A 13,852-nucleotide genomic window follows, 5' to 3' on the forward strand; every position below is an offset into this window, starting at 1 on the left:
TGGAGACTGTAACATAGACGGTTTTGGTGGGGACTTTTGGTCCTAACAGAGGGATGCCCTGTCTCTCTGAGGCTGGTTTCCCGCTGGTCTCTGTGTAGAAGTGGGAGCTGTACCCTTTTCCCCCACTATGCCCTCCCCTGGGTCACCCATTGCCCATTCTACTCAAGTCTCATTTTGAGTTCTGGCCTGAAAATACCCAAACATTACATTCTGGTTCAGAATCCCTAGTACGTGCATGATGAAGTCACTTAATTTCTCTCTACCTCACTTTCTTTTAAAACGGATTTGGAGATTATCTGCTTTGACTGCTTCAAAAGGATGTACTGACAATCACTTTAGATGTTTACAAGAGTCTTTGGAAGGGAAGGTGGAATCTGCATATGCTTACGAGCTCTTTATCGACACTGTACAGAACTGGTAATTTATGCTAATGACTGATGACCAGAGTCACTTGGCAAGCTGGGAAAATGAAAATACAGACTCCTGGGTCCCCTCCCAGATGGTTTGATTAAGCAGGTCTGGAATGGGTCAGGAGAAAAGTTTCTAAACAAACCAGCATGGTATATGAACCAGGGATCACGTCACCATCAAGAACTAAATCTTTTTTCATGATGTTCCTACTTACCTTTCTTGTGTTCATCCTTGTGCTGCTCATTAGCTTCTTGTTTCATTGGCTGGGTCTTGGACAGCTTTTGTAGGCCTTAGAATATGTAGTCCACACTGTACACTGAGCATGTGCTTTGTGAATGCTGTAGGAATCCACAGAAGGGATTTTGGGGGTCATGTTCCTCAATTTCCTGCTGTAGACTTAGGCCCAGAGTGGGGAACAGGTTGCCAAGTGAAGAAGTGAAATTGGAATGATGGCCCAACTAGCGGCAGAGCTGGGTCAGGAAAGTAGGTTTCCAGACTCTTTATCCCAACGTGTGACTCCTAGGAGCACACAGTCATAATTTTCAGATTGACTTTTCTGGAAAGTGGAAGGGAGGCCTTGCCCCTGCCCCAGGGGCCCATCTGGGTTTGAGAAGAAGGTCCTGGTGACAGCCTTGTGCTTCCATGAGCTACTTGTACTTCCATGAGCCGTTAGCCCATAACCTCTCTGCAAAATCACTGTTGCTAAGTGCAAAAATATCTTAGGGTCCTAAGCTGAATAGTTGGAGAGGTTCAAAGCAGGCAATCCCAAGTTTTGGTTACTGGATTTTGTTTCTTTTATTTATTTGCTTGTTTAGCTTTGTTTCTCCATTACTATCTGTGGCCTCAGGAACTCTTGTAGAAATAATTTTTTGGTGCCCTTGGAGGAATATAGTTGAATGTTTGCTCAGCGACCTATGGGGGAGAAGAAAGATGGTAAATGGCGGAGGTTCATTTATCTCTTTGGGGACACCTTGAGATGTTCCCTTAGCTGTACCCTTTGGGACGCTGATCCCTGGTTAGAGTTTAGGTGAGGATGCCTCACAGGTGATAAGAAACCCAAGGAAGGTAGAGGGGAGTTGAAAGATAGGTCGGGATGTGGTTGAAACATCTTGGTGACCTGGAACCCTGTGCATTGCAAGGCTACCAGTTGACCTAGGCACCTTGGGCAGGCCGGGGCTGCTCTGCGGGCCCTTGTGCCCTCCTTGTCAAATGTTGGTTGTAACTTCCTGATCATTTATTTCGAAGGATTGTTACGAGTATGGTTATGAACTCTGAATACTCTCTGAATGTGAAGCCATGCTATTAATATGGACCCTTTAGTTATTATGATTAGGAGCAAAGCGTTTAACAGTAAGGATTTTATTTAAAGAATCTTATCTGCCTAGGGATTATCATACTAAGTGAAGTGAGTCAGAGAAAGACAGATATCATATGATATCACTTTTTTATGGAATCTAGAAAAATGATACAAATGAACCTATTTATGAAACAGAAATAGACTCACAGACAGAAAACAAATTTATAGTTACCAACAGGGAATGGGGGAAAGGGATACATTAGGAGTTTTGGATGTGCAAATATACACCACTATATATAAAATAGATAAGCAATAAGGATTTACTATATAGCACAGGGAACTATATTCAATATCTTAACAAAAAACTATAATGGGAAAGAATCTGAGAAAGTATATATATACACACACACACACATATATAACTGAAAAAGAATACACACACACACACACACACACACACACATACACACACATATATAACTGAATCCCTTTGCTGTATACCAGAAACTAATGCAACTTTGTGAATCAACTATACTTCAAATAAAGAAAATATAACAACCAGCCCATAGAGCTGGAGCTATTAAATTGTTTTGCCCAAATGCCTTGATCACTCTTTTCCTCCCTGCCCCCTGGCCCTTTCCCCCATATTGTTTTTATGTTGAGAAATGGGGTTGTGACTTTAAGGGAAACATTTCAAAGTTCCTTTATGTCCGTGTCATTGAGAAAGGTAGGGGGAGAAAAAAAGAAAAAAGAAAGTCAATCTTCTTATTGAACTTTTTTTTAGCTTTTTTCCTTTTCCAAATTCAGAATATACCCAGCCTTCTGAGATCTTTGGTTTTCTTTTCCTAGCTAACTATTGTATATACTCACTTATGTTAATTCCCAACCAGTAGAAATCACGTGTTCCTGAATTTTCTTCTGTGCTTTTACGCTTCATAGGCAAATAATGCCTCTTTATTTTATTTTTTTTAATTTTATTTTATTTTTAAACTTTACATAATTGTATTAGTTTTGCCAAATATCAAAATGAATCTGCCACAGGTATACATGTGTTCCCCAATAGAACCTCTATCTTAGGTTCTCTGTGGATTTTCAAACGAAGAAATTCTTAGACATTGTTTTAACGAACTAGGACAGAACAGCCTAATCTCCTATACCCTCTGCATCTGCGTTATTAAGTAGACCAATTTTATAATGGTAGCTGTCAAGGATCCTGCAGGATTTGAAGCCTTCTGAAATAGTCTCACATCGTTCCCACTGTTAGGTATATATGATCACTGTTGACTTTTGGAAACCTGTTGGTACCAATATAAGGGTAGGCTAGAGTATGAAATTAATCACAGATTCATATATGTTAACCATGCTGGATAAATTGGGTTTTCATGATCCCCAGGGCAAAATTGCTTATTGAGAGATGGCTGGATTTTCCATCTTCCAGTTTTGAGAAATGAAATAGGTTTAGGGAGTGACAGCCGAGCCTGTTCCTTAACAGACCTAATTTTGTGGATGTGTGTTGGGGTGATCCTCACAATACGAGCTCCTGGAGAAGTGTGTCTGTGCCATCAGCATTAATATTTGACTTTCTATGGTCTCACTGTTTTCCTGTTTCCCTCTTACGACGTGTGGCTTCTGGTGTGTTGTGTTAGTTGTTCAATTGTGTCCAACTCTTTGCGACCCCATGGACTGTAGCCTGCCAGGCTCCTCTGTCCATGGAATTCTCCAGGCAAGAATACTGGAGTGGGTTGCCATTTCCTTCTCCGGGGGATCTTCCTGACCCAGGGACTGAAGCCTGGTCTCCTGCATTGCAGGCAGACTCTTTACCATCTGAGCCACCAGCCTTTCTTTTGTAAAGCTCATTGATGAGAACATAATCATTGTTTTTTCCCTTCTAGAGCAAAGTTTTGTCGTAGAGTTGGCCTGGTCCCTGATGAGCCTGCAGGGGGTAGGTGGGAGCAGGTTGCCTTACAGGGGAGGAGGGTTGAGTGAAGTTGCATGTCACAGGCTGTGGCTGGCAGTGCTCTCAGCGTGGGGTGTTTAGGCAGAGTATTGACTTTCCATTTTATAAGAAACACAACATGTACAGCTTTCTGGCACGAGTGAGTAAGGAAGACCTTGCAGTCCAAATTTGCCATGAGGATGGTTTCCAATTAATTTGAATTCTTGTAAAATGGATTTTCCTAGGAAAAAGCACCCCTACTGAGAAAAGGCTTGGATTGAAGAGGCTGTTTTGTTGTGGTTGGTTTTTGTATTTAGGTAAAGAATGCATATCAGTCCAGGAGAGGGGAGCAAGGACTTCAAAATGTAAAAATCAAGCCCTTTTCTGGATGATAGTCCTTCTCTGGGAAGGACTGTTTTCCGAAAAGAGACTGGCTTCATCTCCATTGAACAATCTGTCCAGGTTCACGGTGCCCCTTTCCCACGCTGAATCCTGCATTTTGCCCAAGCCAGGGACTGATGCCGTCTCTTGGTGGCAGACAGGGTTGGCACAGTGGGGGCTCAATTCCAGCATTGTGATGCATGGAAGATCTGCAGGAGAGGAGCATCTGAACCTTGAGAGTTGATCCCAAAGCTGCCAGGGCACGGCACCCCGACCTGTGGGATTTCTGCCCCATGCTCTTATGTGGTGACTCCTGACATGTGATGCGTCGCCAGGGTCTCCTGGGAACTGGGCGAGAACATCTGGACACGTGGACCTTTTCCAGTCAGAATTGCTCAGACCTTTTCAGACTTCCATTTTGGAAGGAGGGATGGTTCTTCCCGTTGAGACTGTGGTCTAGTGGTTGGACCTTGTGACTGGGAGTCACAGCCAGAGAGCTCAGATGCTTTTCCAAGCTTTTTCCCCTCCAACTTGAGTCTGCCAGTGACGCTTCATCCACAATGTTGCTTTTGAGCCACTGAACGTGCTTTTCTCTATGTGGTGGCATGTGCCTGTCTGCCTTTAAGACCCAGTGAAGGAATGTGTTCCGTCTGACATGATTCAGGTATCTGCACACTCAGCCCCTAAGCTAGGGATGGCAAACTGCAGCCCATGGGAGAAAGCTGTCCTGTCTGCCACCTGCTTTTGTACAGCCTGTGAGCTGAGAACAGTTTCATTATTTTTAAATGGTTGAAAAAGATCAAAAGGAGAATAATATTTCCTGACCCAGGAAAATCACAGTACGTTCACATGTTGGCATCTGTAAACAAAGCTTTGTTGGAACACAGCCATGTCACAACACATACATGTATTATTGCCTGTAGTGGCTTTTGTGTTACAACATCAGAGTCTAGCTACAAAGTTTAAGATATTTACCATCATGCTCTTTATAGGAGAGGGCTTCCCAGGTGGTACAGTGGTAAAGAATCCGCCTGCTAATGCCAGAGACACAAGAGACCCAGGTTCAATCCCTGGGTCAGGAAGATCCCCTGGAGAAGGAAATGGCCACCCACTCCAGTATTCTTGCCTGGCAATTCCATGGACAGAAGAGCCTAGCAGGCTACAGTCCAGGGGATCGCAAAGAGCTGGACATGACTGAGAGCGTGCGTGCACACACACACACACACACACACACACACACTCCTTTACAGAAGAAGTTTGCCAACCTTGCCTTGAACAAATAAGGGGTGATCTCCGTGTGCCCGTCCATCAGTGGAAGGGAGTGAGGAAAGTAGCCTGTCCTTGCCATCCTTGTCATGGAATTGGGCTCATGGGGATGGGGGTGCCTTTTTGGAAGCAGACCCTATCAGGCCCACTTGAGTACCTACTCATCACCAGGAACATAGATACTGGAGGTAGCTTTTGATTTTGGAGACCTTCCCCATTTGCCTTTGCTTTTCCTTTTTTATTGGGGAGGGTGGAGGAGGAGAAATTAGAGCTGTGTACCTTTTTCTTTTCTTTTTTGCTGATAATTCAGCAAGTCTTTAAACCACCTTGATTACTTTCAGGCTATTGGTGGTGTGTATATATATTCAAGACTTTGCCCATAGGTCCAAAGCTTGCTCCCTGACATATGTCATAAAATGTGATGGCGGGGGGCAGGCGGGAAACCCTAATGGGCCATGACCAGAACATTATTTTTAAACAAAGGATGAAATGCTTAAGCCAAGATGGCCCTATTTACTTATTTATTTATTTTTACAAAATGAAAGTCAAGTAGACTCCATTTCAACAGTTTTCAATGCAGGAATTCCCACAGCCCTGTTTGATTGCAGTTTGTTGAAAAGTTTAATGTTTTTGTAGGCAATTCATAATTTCCACGTTGAACAGCCCAGAAGGAAGGGAGCCTGGAGCCCAGTGTTGTTTTTATAGTGGGATGGTGGGAACTTTTTTTTCCCTTCCCCAAAAGGATATAAAACCGAAGTTGAACTGTTGGGAAAACATGGCGTGGCGATCCAGGCCCTTCCGCCAGTCCCAGATGACTCCCCCTTCAGGTCTTCCTTCAGGACCCAACAGAATAGAATTTCCTGCTGCTTCATGTCTCCAGGAAGGAAAAGATTTTCCTCAAGGCTATAATAGTACCTAATTTCCTTTTTCTTCCCTTTATTTATTTATTTCCCCTATTAATAAGGACCAATTGTAGAAGATGAAGGAACCTGGGAAACCCATCACTTTTGCAGGAGGTTAATAACTTCCTTTAAAAACTCCTGGCTTAATACTTAGTTTCCCCAAAAGGAACCTGGTCAGCCTGAGTGCCAGTCAAGGCCCAGGGGATGGGCACAGCCTCGTGGGGACCCAGCCATTCTGTGGGATGGAGTTACAGCGGGATGGAGAGGTTGGGGCTGTCACTGCAGAGTGGCTAGCCTCTGCAGGACCCGGGCTGTCTTCCCCACCATCTGGATCTGGTTAGCTCTCTCTGGGCAGCAGGGCCGAGTCTCATTTCCTCCAACCAGTAATGTTATATAGGCAGTGATCCTGGGCTGCCCTAACATAATTGAAAATTATGTGTATTGTAGGCTCGGAGCGCTGAAATGTAGGCTCATAAAAATATGTGGTGCAGGTAGCCTGCGGAGATTGGATGTGGCACACAATGAAGCTTTTATGTAAAGTAAGAATTATAAGTCTCTGTATTAATATTGCATTATGGGTATGATCATTCTTGGGTGGGGTCCTTAGGGCTGGCCTGTCACCTCCAACAAAGCCTAAATTTCCTCAGTCTGGGGAGCTGGTATTTGGATACAATCAGATCAGTTTTTGCAGATGGCCAAAAACTCATCTGTGAATCCAACCCTCTCAACTGAGGGCAGAGGGAGGTGGAGGTGTGTGGCGACTTGGCTTGGCACTTTTCTTCACCGGCTTTTATGTGATGAAGAGGTGAGTGTTGGCGGATGTCCATTTTGGTTGGCCTCAAGGAAATGACTCTATTGAGTGGTTTTGACCAATGAGGCCCATATATTTATGTGGCAAGGGAGAATGGGAAGAAGTAAGGGTGAGACCAGGCAGAAGAGACTCCCATAGCCCGCTGGCTCAGGTTATAGGGCTGAGGGAGACCATGGAAACATTTACTTCAGTGGCTCTTAATTTGGGATGATGTTGCTTCCGGACAAATGTTTGGAAATGGTTTAATTAAAAGGGTCACTGGGCGGGGTGTGCCTGCTGACATTTCCTGTCTAGGGGCCCAGAATCCTAGAAGTTCCTTGGTGCTTGCGACAGCCCCTCACCCACTCCCTGCACAGCTGACAACTTCAGTTATAGATGAGACACCGGAAGGTCTTGTGGCGAGTTACCAGAACCAGTAACCAAATTTCCTCACCACAGGCGGCTTCTAGGTGAAAGTCCTGAAGTGGCAGAAGTTGCTCCAACTCCGTCTAGATCTAGGCTGGGTAAATGACAACTCAGTTTGGCAGGTAGCTCCCAGCTTTAGGTATCACCAAATTTGGTTTTAATTTGCTGGAACAGCCATGTATTTGAGGAACCCATGGAAAAGCTTGTGGATAGTTTTGGCTCTAACATCCCACGTGGGAGTGGAGCAAACCCTTCTTTCTTTCTGGACTTCCCTTTGCTGTCCGTTTTTCTTACTGTCCGAGTCCTTCTGAGTTGACAAGACCTCCTCTGTTCAGTCTTCCTCACCTCAGTCTCTTTCCTCAGAAATGCGCCTTCTCTCCTGGCATTCCCTGGCCACCTTCCCCGAGTCCCTGTCAGAGCCTCGCCACGTTCTGTCCTGACTTACCTGTGGTGAGTTGGCCCCCTCAAGTGAGCCTAGGCTCTCTGAGGAAACACATGATGCTTCGCAGGAAGTCTGTGCATGAGACAAGCTTTAATCTGTGTTGCTCAAGTAAAAGTTTCTGTAGAATTAGTAATAAAACTAGCCTCTGGAAAGACCAAGATGGCGCCTTCACCAATTGACCTTTGGAGGTACAAAGGCTAGTGTGGACGTCCTAAAAAACCTTAGCTTTGTGTCTTTAAGTTTTGCTTGTTTGTGAAGTGAAACTGATGTAAAATCATCAACAAAAGTCAGATGCCTGCAAGTTGCTTACATATGTGTTAAATATCTCTGTGACTAGACAGGCTGCCTCCCTTCAGGTTCCCCCAAGTGCACGATGGGGAGCGGGATCAAGTGGTTGTTCTCTGAAAGGTGAGGTGTCACTTTGGACAGAAGCAGCGCTCTTGCTCTAATGTCATGTGTTCATTTTCTATCTCAGGGAAGGATAGAGAAGGGCCTATTTGGGTATACCTTTGTTTTTCTCTATGTAGTAAGACATGTGTTATTTAAGAATTTCTTTGACCTTTTGTGAATGTAGAAATTGCATTGTGCCCTGTCTGTGCATCTCTTAATGGAGAAATACTTTTTGTTTTACAAGCTTTGGAATTGCATGAGGAAGTCCATGCTCACCTTACTCGAGTAACTTCTAGTAAAGAACAGCTACACATATATACTCAGCTTTCTTGAAGGTGAAGGATGATGGCGTTTTAGAAAGGAAAGTTGTTGAAAGAGCAGATTTGGAATTGATGGTCTCCTCGGGCACATCTGTTTGCTTCGCAGGTGTCGCTAGTAGTAAAGAACCTGCCTACCAGTGTAGGAGACATAAGAGACTCGGGTTCCATCCCTGGGTCGGGAAGATTCGTTGGAGTAGGAAATGGCACCCCACACCAGTATTCTTGCCGGGAAAATTCCATTCCATGGGCAGAAGAGCCTGGAAGGCTACACAGTCCATGGGGTTGCAAAGAGTTGCACACAACTTAACGACTGAGTAGGGTATCCATGGCTTGAGACTTCATTAGCTTTATTTCTTTAGAAGAGAGGTCTCCTTTCTCTTCTTCCCTCTCCCCTCTCCCCATTGGTTTTCTCCAAATGAAGTAGTATCAATGATATCATTTTATCCAAGGCCATATAGTTTGAATACAAAGACAAAACTAATTGCTAATAATATTGATGCTCCTTGCATGTACCTGTTGAACATGAGCTCCAAGGAAGAACCTGTCAGTGTTGCATGACTTTTCTGTTGTCGTTGTTCCCCTGATTTGCTTGCTTTCGCTTTTTTTGGTGTCTTTATTTGCATATTTTTAAGTTTTGCAGTTTCTGATCTGTGTGTCATGTACCCTAAGATTCTTGGGGTAGCTGTGTCCCATTTCTTTTCTAAAATCATTTTCCATGTTCATTTTGTTTGCTATCTCCAGTATCTTCAGATGAAATGGCCACTGCTTGATGTCCAGGCGGGGACCCTCCAGAGCAGACAAGCCCTCAAGGATGCTCGCTCTCCATCGCCAGCCCACATCGTTGTAAGTGACCTTACAGAGATGTTTGCTTCTTTTATTGTGGGGAGATGAAATGTTCTTTTGTTGATAACAGACCTTGTTTATCACTTTCTCTTTTGTTAAAAATAGTTCTTTGGGGGCATATTCTTGGATATGGTTTGTATCTAGAAGGCACTTGTTTTTTTGCTATTGGACCTTAATGATTGGTATCTAGCTGGAAATGTTCCCACTACCCTTTTCACCTAATATTGGGTTAGAATCTAGCTTTGTGAGTTCCAGTTAATAGGGCACAATCACCATGGTGTGGGGAAGATTGGAAAAGGGATTGAAGCAACTTAAAAAATGTACCCAAATCTTTGCTGAAAAAGTCATTTAGGGGAGGTGAGTTGCAGAGAATTAGGAAACTCAAAAGGGAAATCCTGAATTTGAGACTTTCCAATCTTATTCCCCTCATCCCCTACCCCCAACACACTCACCAATTTATCCTAATAATTGGAAAGGAATAATCTAGACTGATATCAGAAAGATTTCATCTGGGCTGATTGATTGGAAACGTGGAGTACAAATGAACTTGGAAAGGCTTAAATTAAATTTAATGTGTACATCCATGGCTTTGAAAGTGTGTGGGTTTAACACAGAAAACATTTGTTTGTACTACTAAGAGACTACAACCTAAAGTATGTGTCTACATATATTTTTAATGCACTTTCTCAGGATTTTGTAGACTCTGAAAGTGGAGTTTATAAATTAACCTCTTGAGAAGATAACTCAGCCTTATTAGAGTATTTTCTTCTATATATTCCTATCATGAGCTGGACTTCATACTTTTGAAATAATTAATGGAAGATACATTTTTAAAATGAATTCATGACAGGTAGAATTATGCAGAGCATGAAACAATTCATGTATATTTTATTTAAGTATCACAAAATGTTATCCATTAATATATTTTGCCTCTGTGTTACTTTTAATTTCTAAAAATGGCAAAATAATTTTCTTAAGTAGAAAAATCTTAAGATACATTGTGTCAAATTTCAGGCTAACTGCCTCCTTATTTTGTAACTTGTTATAATTGAGCATATATTATTTAAGGAGTTTAGCCTCTGTTATATGAATATTAAATATACATATGGTATGTGTGTATATCTCACAAAATAATTGATTTCTGTAAAACCACTTCTTTGAGTCATTTGTGAAAAGGTCTTACGAATTCTTATATTATAAATGAGGCATGTAGAAAGAAGGTTGACATTTCCCAGAATCTTCCTCCTTCCTCCAGTCCCTCGATAAAACAGATGCTCCTAATCACACATGCTCGTACAATGCTGAGATTTCAGGGCTGGAAGTAACCTTAGATCAGCTAGGTCCTACCTACTCTCAGAAAAGGAAACGGGTCCAGAGATGCCTTAAGTGAATTGCCCAACGTCACACGCTGTGTTAGCGGCCAGAGTGGGAACTGGGCCCAGTTCTCAGCTCTCTTTTTGGGGCCTAGTGGACTGTTCCCTCCTAAGGGAGTCAAAAGTAACTCTCTGTGACTTGTTCTGTTTTGCTCTCTCTAAATTGGCTCACTGTCAAAGACAGTGTCATAGGCATAAAGAAGTTGTTGGCTTGGGGTTCTCATGCAGGTTTCTCCCAGAAAAATGAATGCCATGAAAAAAAAAAAACCCATATTTTAACAATACACAAAGATTGTTTTACAAGTCCTTGAGGGTACAGTGAGGAAGCCAGTCTGTTTCACTCTTCCTGCCTCCCTGAATTTCCCAGTGGGGGTCTAGGTTTGAAATTTATTTTTCTGCTTTTAGAAGTACTGGGCAGAAGTTACCCATTTCTTTTTGGGGGTGGGGCCGGAAGTGTAGGAAAGGAGGACGCTATCTTTAAAATCTCTTGGAGGTGTTTCTCTCTTTGAGTCTGTTGAGAAGACTCATTTCTTAGAAATGGTCCAGAGGGGCCGCAGCCCCCTGGTAGGTGTGACCTGGAGGTCCATGTGTTACCCACGTGCAGGAGTGGGGTCTGTCCTTTGGGAGAGAGAATTTCAGTGATTGCCCTCCTTCCCTCTGTCCCTCTGACTCCCCAGATCCCATAGGAGCAGTTGCCACAACTTAGGCCCTAGGCACTTTGTTTTCACGTGTACGAGTTAACAATCCGAGGAGCTGGTAAAACATTTTTGCAGAGCCGATGTGGATTTTGGCAAGGGGCACAGGGAAGGGACTTGGGTTTCTTTTTCCTTTGCTGTGGCTTAGGAGGCATGTTGATCATAGCAATCACTGTGGAGCCCACCCCACCCTTCTGAGGGAGACCCTTGTCGATAGAAGCCGCAGCTGTAATCCGATCTTCTGTTCTCTGCTCCTGGGGGCCTAGGAGTGACCCTGCATAGAGGTGATGTAGTGGGTTGGTGGTGAAGAGTGGGCTTTGGGAGCTGGAGCGAGGAGAAGAGCCATGAACTCGGGCAAAAAGGAAACCAAATGAAATACTTAATGCTCATGGCCTTGGAATGGTGTCTTTAGTTTATGAGTCAGCTCTGTCATTGTGGATTTCTACAGTCTTCATGTGACACCAGGACTGAGGAGGAAGAGATATTGGGGATGGGGAGGAAGTTAGTAGAAGGAGAATGAAAAGGTAGGGGGAAGAAAGTCTGGAAGTTGTTGACCTCTGGGTCACGTATAGTTTTGGGGGATTGAGGAGTACCTTGGGTGTATAAACTTATGATCACCTTTTCATTGAACGCAGGGCAGCATGTCAGCCCAAACCAGCTTGGCAGGTACGGTGTGTCTGTATTTATACAGGGAGCATTCTGGATTGTGGCCGATGTATCATTGGGTCTTTGTATAACTCAGCATTGGCCAGGAGACTCTGGTTCTCCATCAGATTCTCTGATGAATGCTAGCTTTTCTCCAGATACTGGGCTCTTCCTTACTTTCTTGTTTTTCTTTCTCTTGAAATAAAAGTTTGTCACATCACAGTGTTTCATCAGACCTGTTTCAAAATAATTGTCTGAGGATTGCTTCCTAATTTCTCCGAAATTTGGATTTATTGTAATTTTGGCGCCAGGCTGTTTCATAATTATTTCTAATGTTTTTATTTTGAAACTAGAGAAGTGTTCATTCAGCGTTTGTTAGTAATCATTAGGGACTATAGCTATCACAGGTTGCTAGGAAAATAACTTGCTGTAGTACTCATGGGGGGTAGAATTTTCAGATGGGAATTTAAAACGTTTTGTTGGCATATTTTAATCTGATTGGATTTTTTTCTCATGTGGTATGTGGGTTACCACATTGTAAAAAAAAAAAAGGATGTGTAGAATGCATGTTCTTAACAAGTGGAGTTCAATTGATTGAATAATGTTTATATGAAGAAGCAAGCCCCCAATACAGCATCTTGTTTATTATAATCTGATGGCTCCTACTCTATGCTCAAAATAGAGTAGAAATGATCCCCCAAGGGTGATGGTTTTTAAATTTTTTTTTTTGACTGTCCAAAAAATAGGAATTTATACAACAGATCTGTCTCTCTCTCCCTCTCCCTTGGATTTCTCTTCTTCCTTACTCCCTCAGAAATTCATGAACTTCCTAAAGTCACAAGAGCCAGGATCCTCTCCTTTCCTCAGCCTCCCAATATTCTGATTTGTAGAACTTGCTCCTGTTTCTTTCTCTGTGGCGTTTATATTTTTAATTCGTTGCTCTTTTTTAAATTCCTTCTTCCAAAATGAGTGCCAGGCAGCTGGGCTGTGCTAAGTGGTGGTGTTTGAGTCTTGGCCAACCCACCCCCAGGGCCCCTGTGAGGAGCCTCTCTCTGGATACCACCCCTGCTATACAAAGACTTTAACTTCCTTTGTACCCAGCAAAAAAAGATTCTCTACCCCAAATTGTGGTATTTTGGTATAGTATGTATCTTACAAAATGGCAAAAGGCTTCAGAAGCTCCTACCATTGTGTCTTGGGGGTTTCCTTTTGAAGTAGACGTGGAGTTTTTACCTTGGGGTGTATTTCTTGCGGTTCTGGGTCTTATGTGTTTTGTTGTGTAATGAGCATGGAGGTGTGGGATGAGAAAGCTGCCTGAATCCCGAAGAGCAGAGCCCGCCAGACCGGAGTGTGTACTTGTTTTATTTTGTTGTTGTTACTGCTTAAATCCTGAAAGAGAGCGGGAAGGCTGTTATGAAATATATAGCCTGATGGTAGGACTTCAGACAGGGTGTCTGCCGTTTGAGTTGAGAGTTTTCAGCTCAGAGGGCATGCTGAGTCTTTTATTGTTGTTTCTGAAGAATTTGGGCATGGGGTGCGGGGGTACTGAGTTGCAGCAGTTAATAACAACCAATTACTTGGAGAGCATCCTCTTCGTTATTAAGTATACACGGGTGTTTTGCTGTGTTACTTGGGTTGTACTCTTCCTTGTGCTCTTGGACGCCTGGCGGCAGTTGCTGTGTGGTAGGAGGCTCTGTCCTGGACGCTGAGGTCCAGCGGAACTGTCGCGGCCCCT

General features: G+C 43.4%; 1 protein-coding gene across 38 annotated transcripts in view; it reads left to right on the forward strand.

The window, feature by feature from the left end:
* TCF7L2 (transcription factor 7 like 2) overlaps positions 1-13,852 on the forward strand; it is a 202,379-nt gene that overhangs the window by 70,270 nt on the left and 118,257 nt on the right. For 22 of the 38 annotated variants that reach the window (XM_044934965.2, XM_044934966.2, XM_044934969.2 and 19 more), the window contains one exon: positions 9,303-9,404. The exons of 1 other annotated variant lie outside the window; for it this stretch is intronic. In XM_044934965.2, the coding sequence (XP_044790900.1) occupies positions 9,303-9,404 (102 nt within the window). Of the gene's footprint in view, positions 1-7,772; positions 7,860-9,302; positions 9,405-13,852 lie in introns of all 38 variants that reach the window. 15 more of the 38 variants (XM_045164104.1, XM_044934959.2, XM_044934963.2 and 12 more) reach the window with 1 other exon arrangement.

This window comes from Bubalus bubalis, chromosome 23, assembly GCF_019923935.1.
Source record: "Bubalus bubalis isolate 160015118507 breed Murrah chromosome 23, NDDB_SH_1, whole genome shotgun sequence".
Taxonomy (NCBI): domain Eukaryota; kingdom Metazoa; phylum Chordata; class Mammalia; order Artiodactyla; family Bovidae; genus Bubalus; species Bubalus bubalis.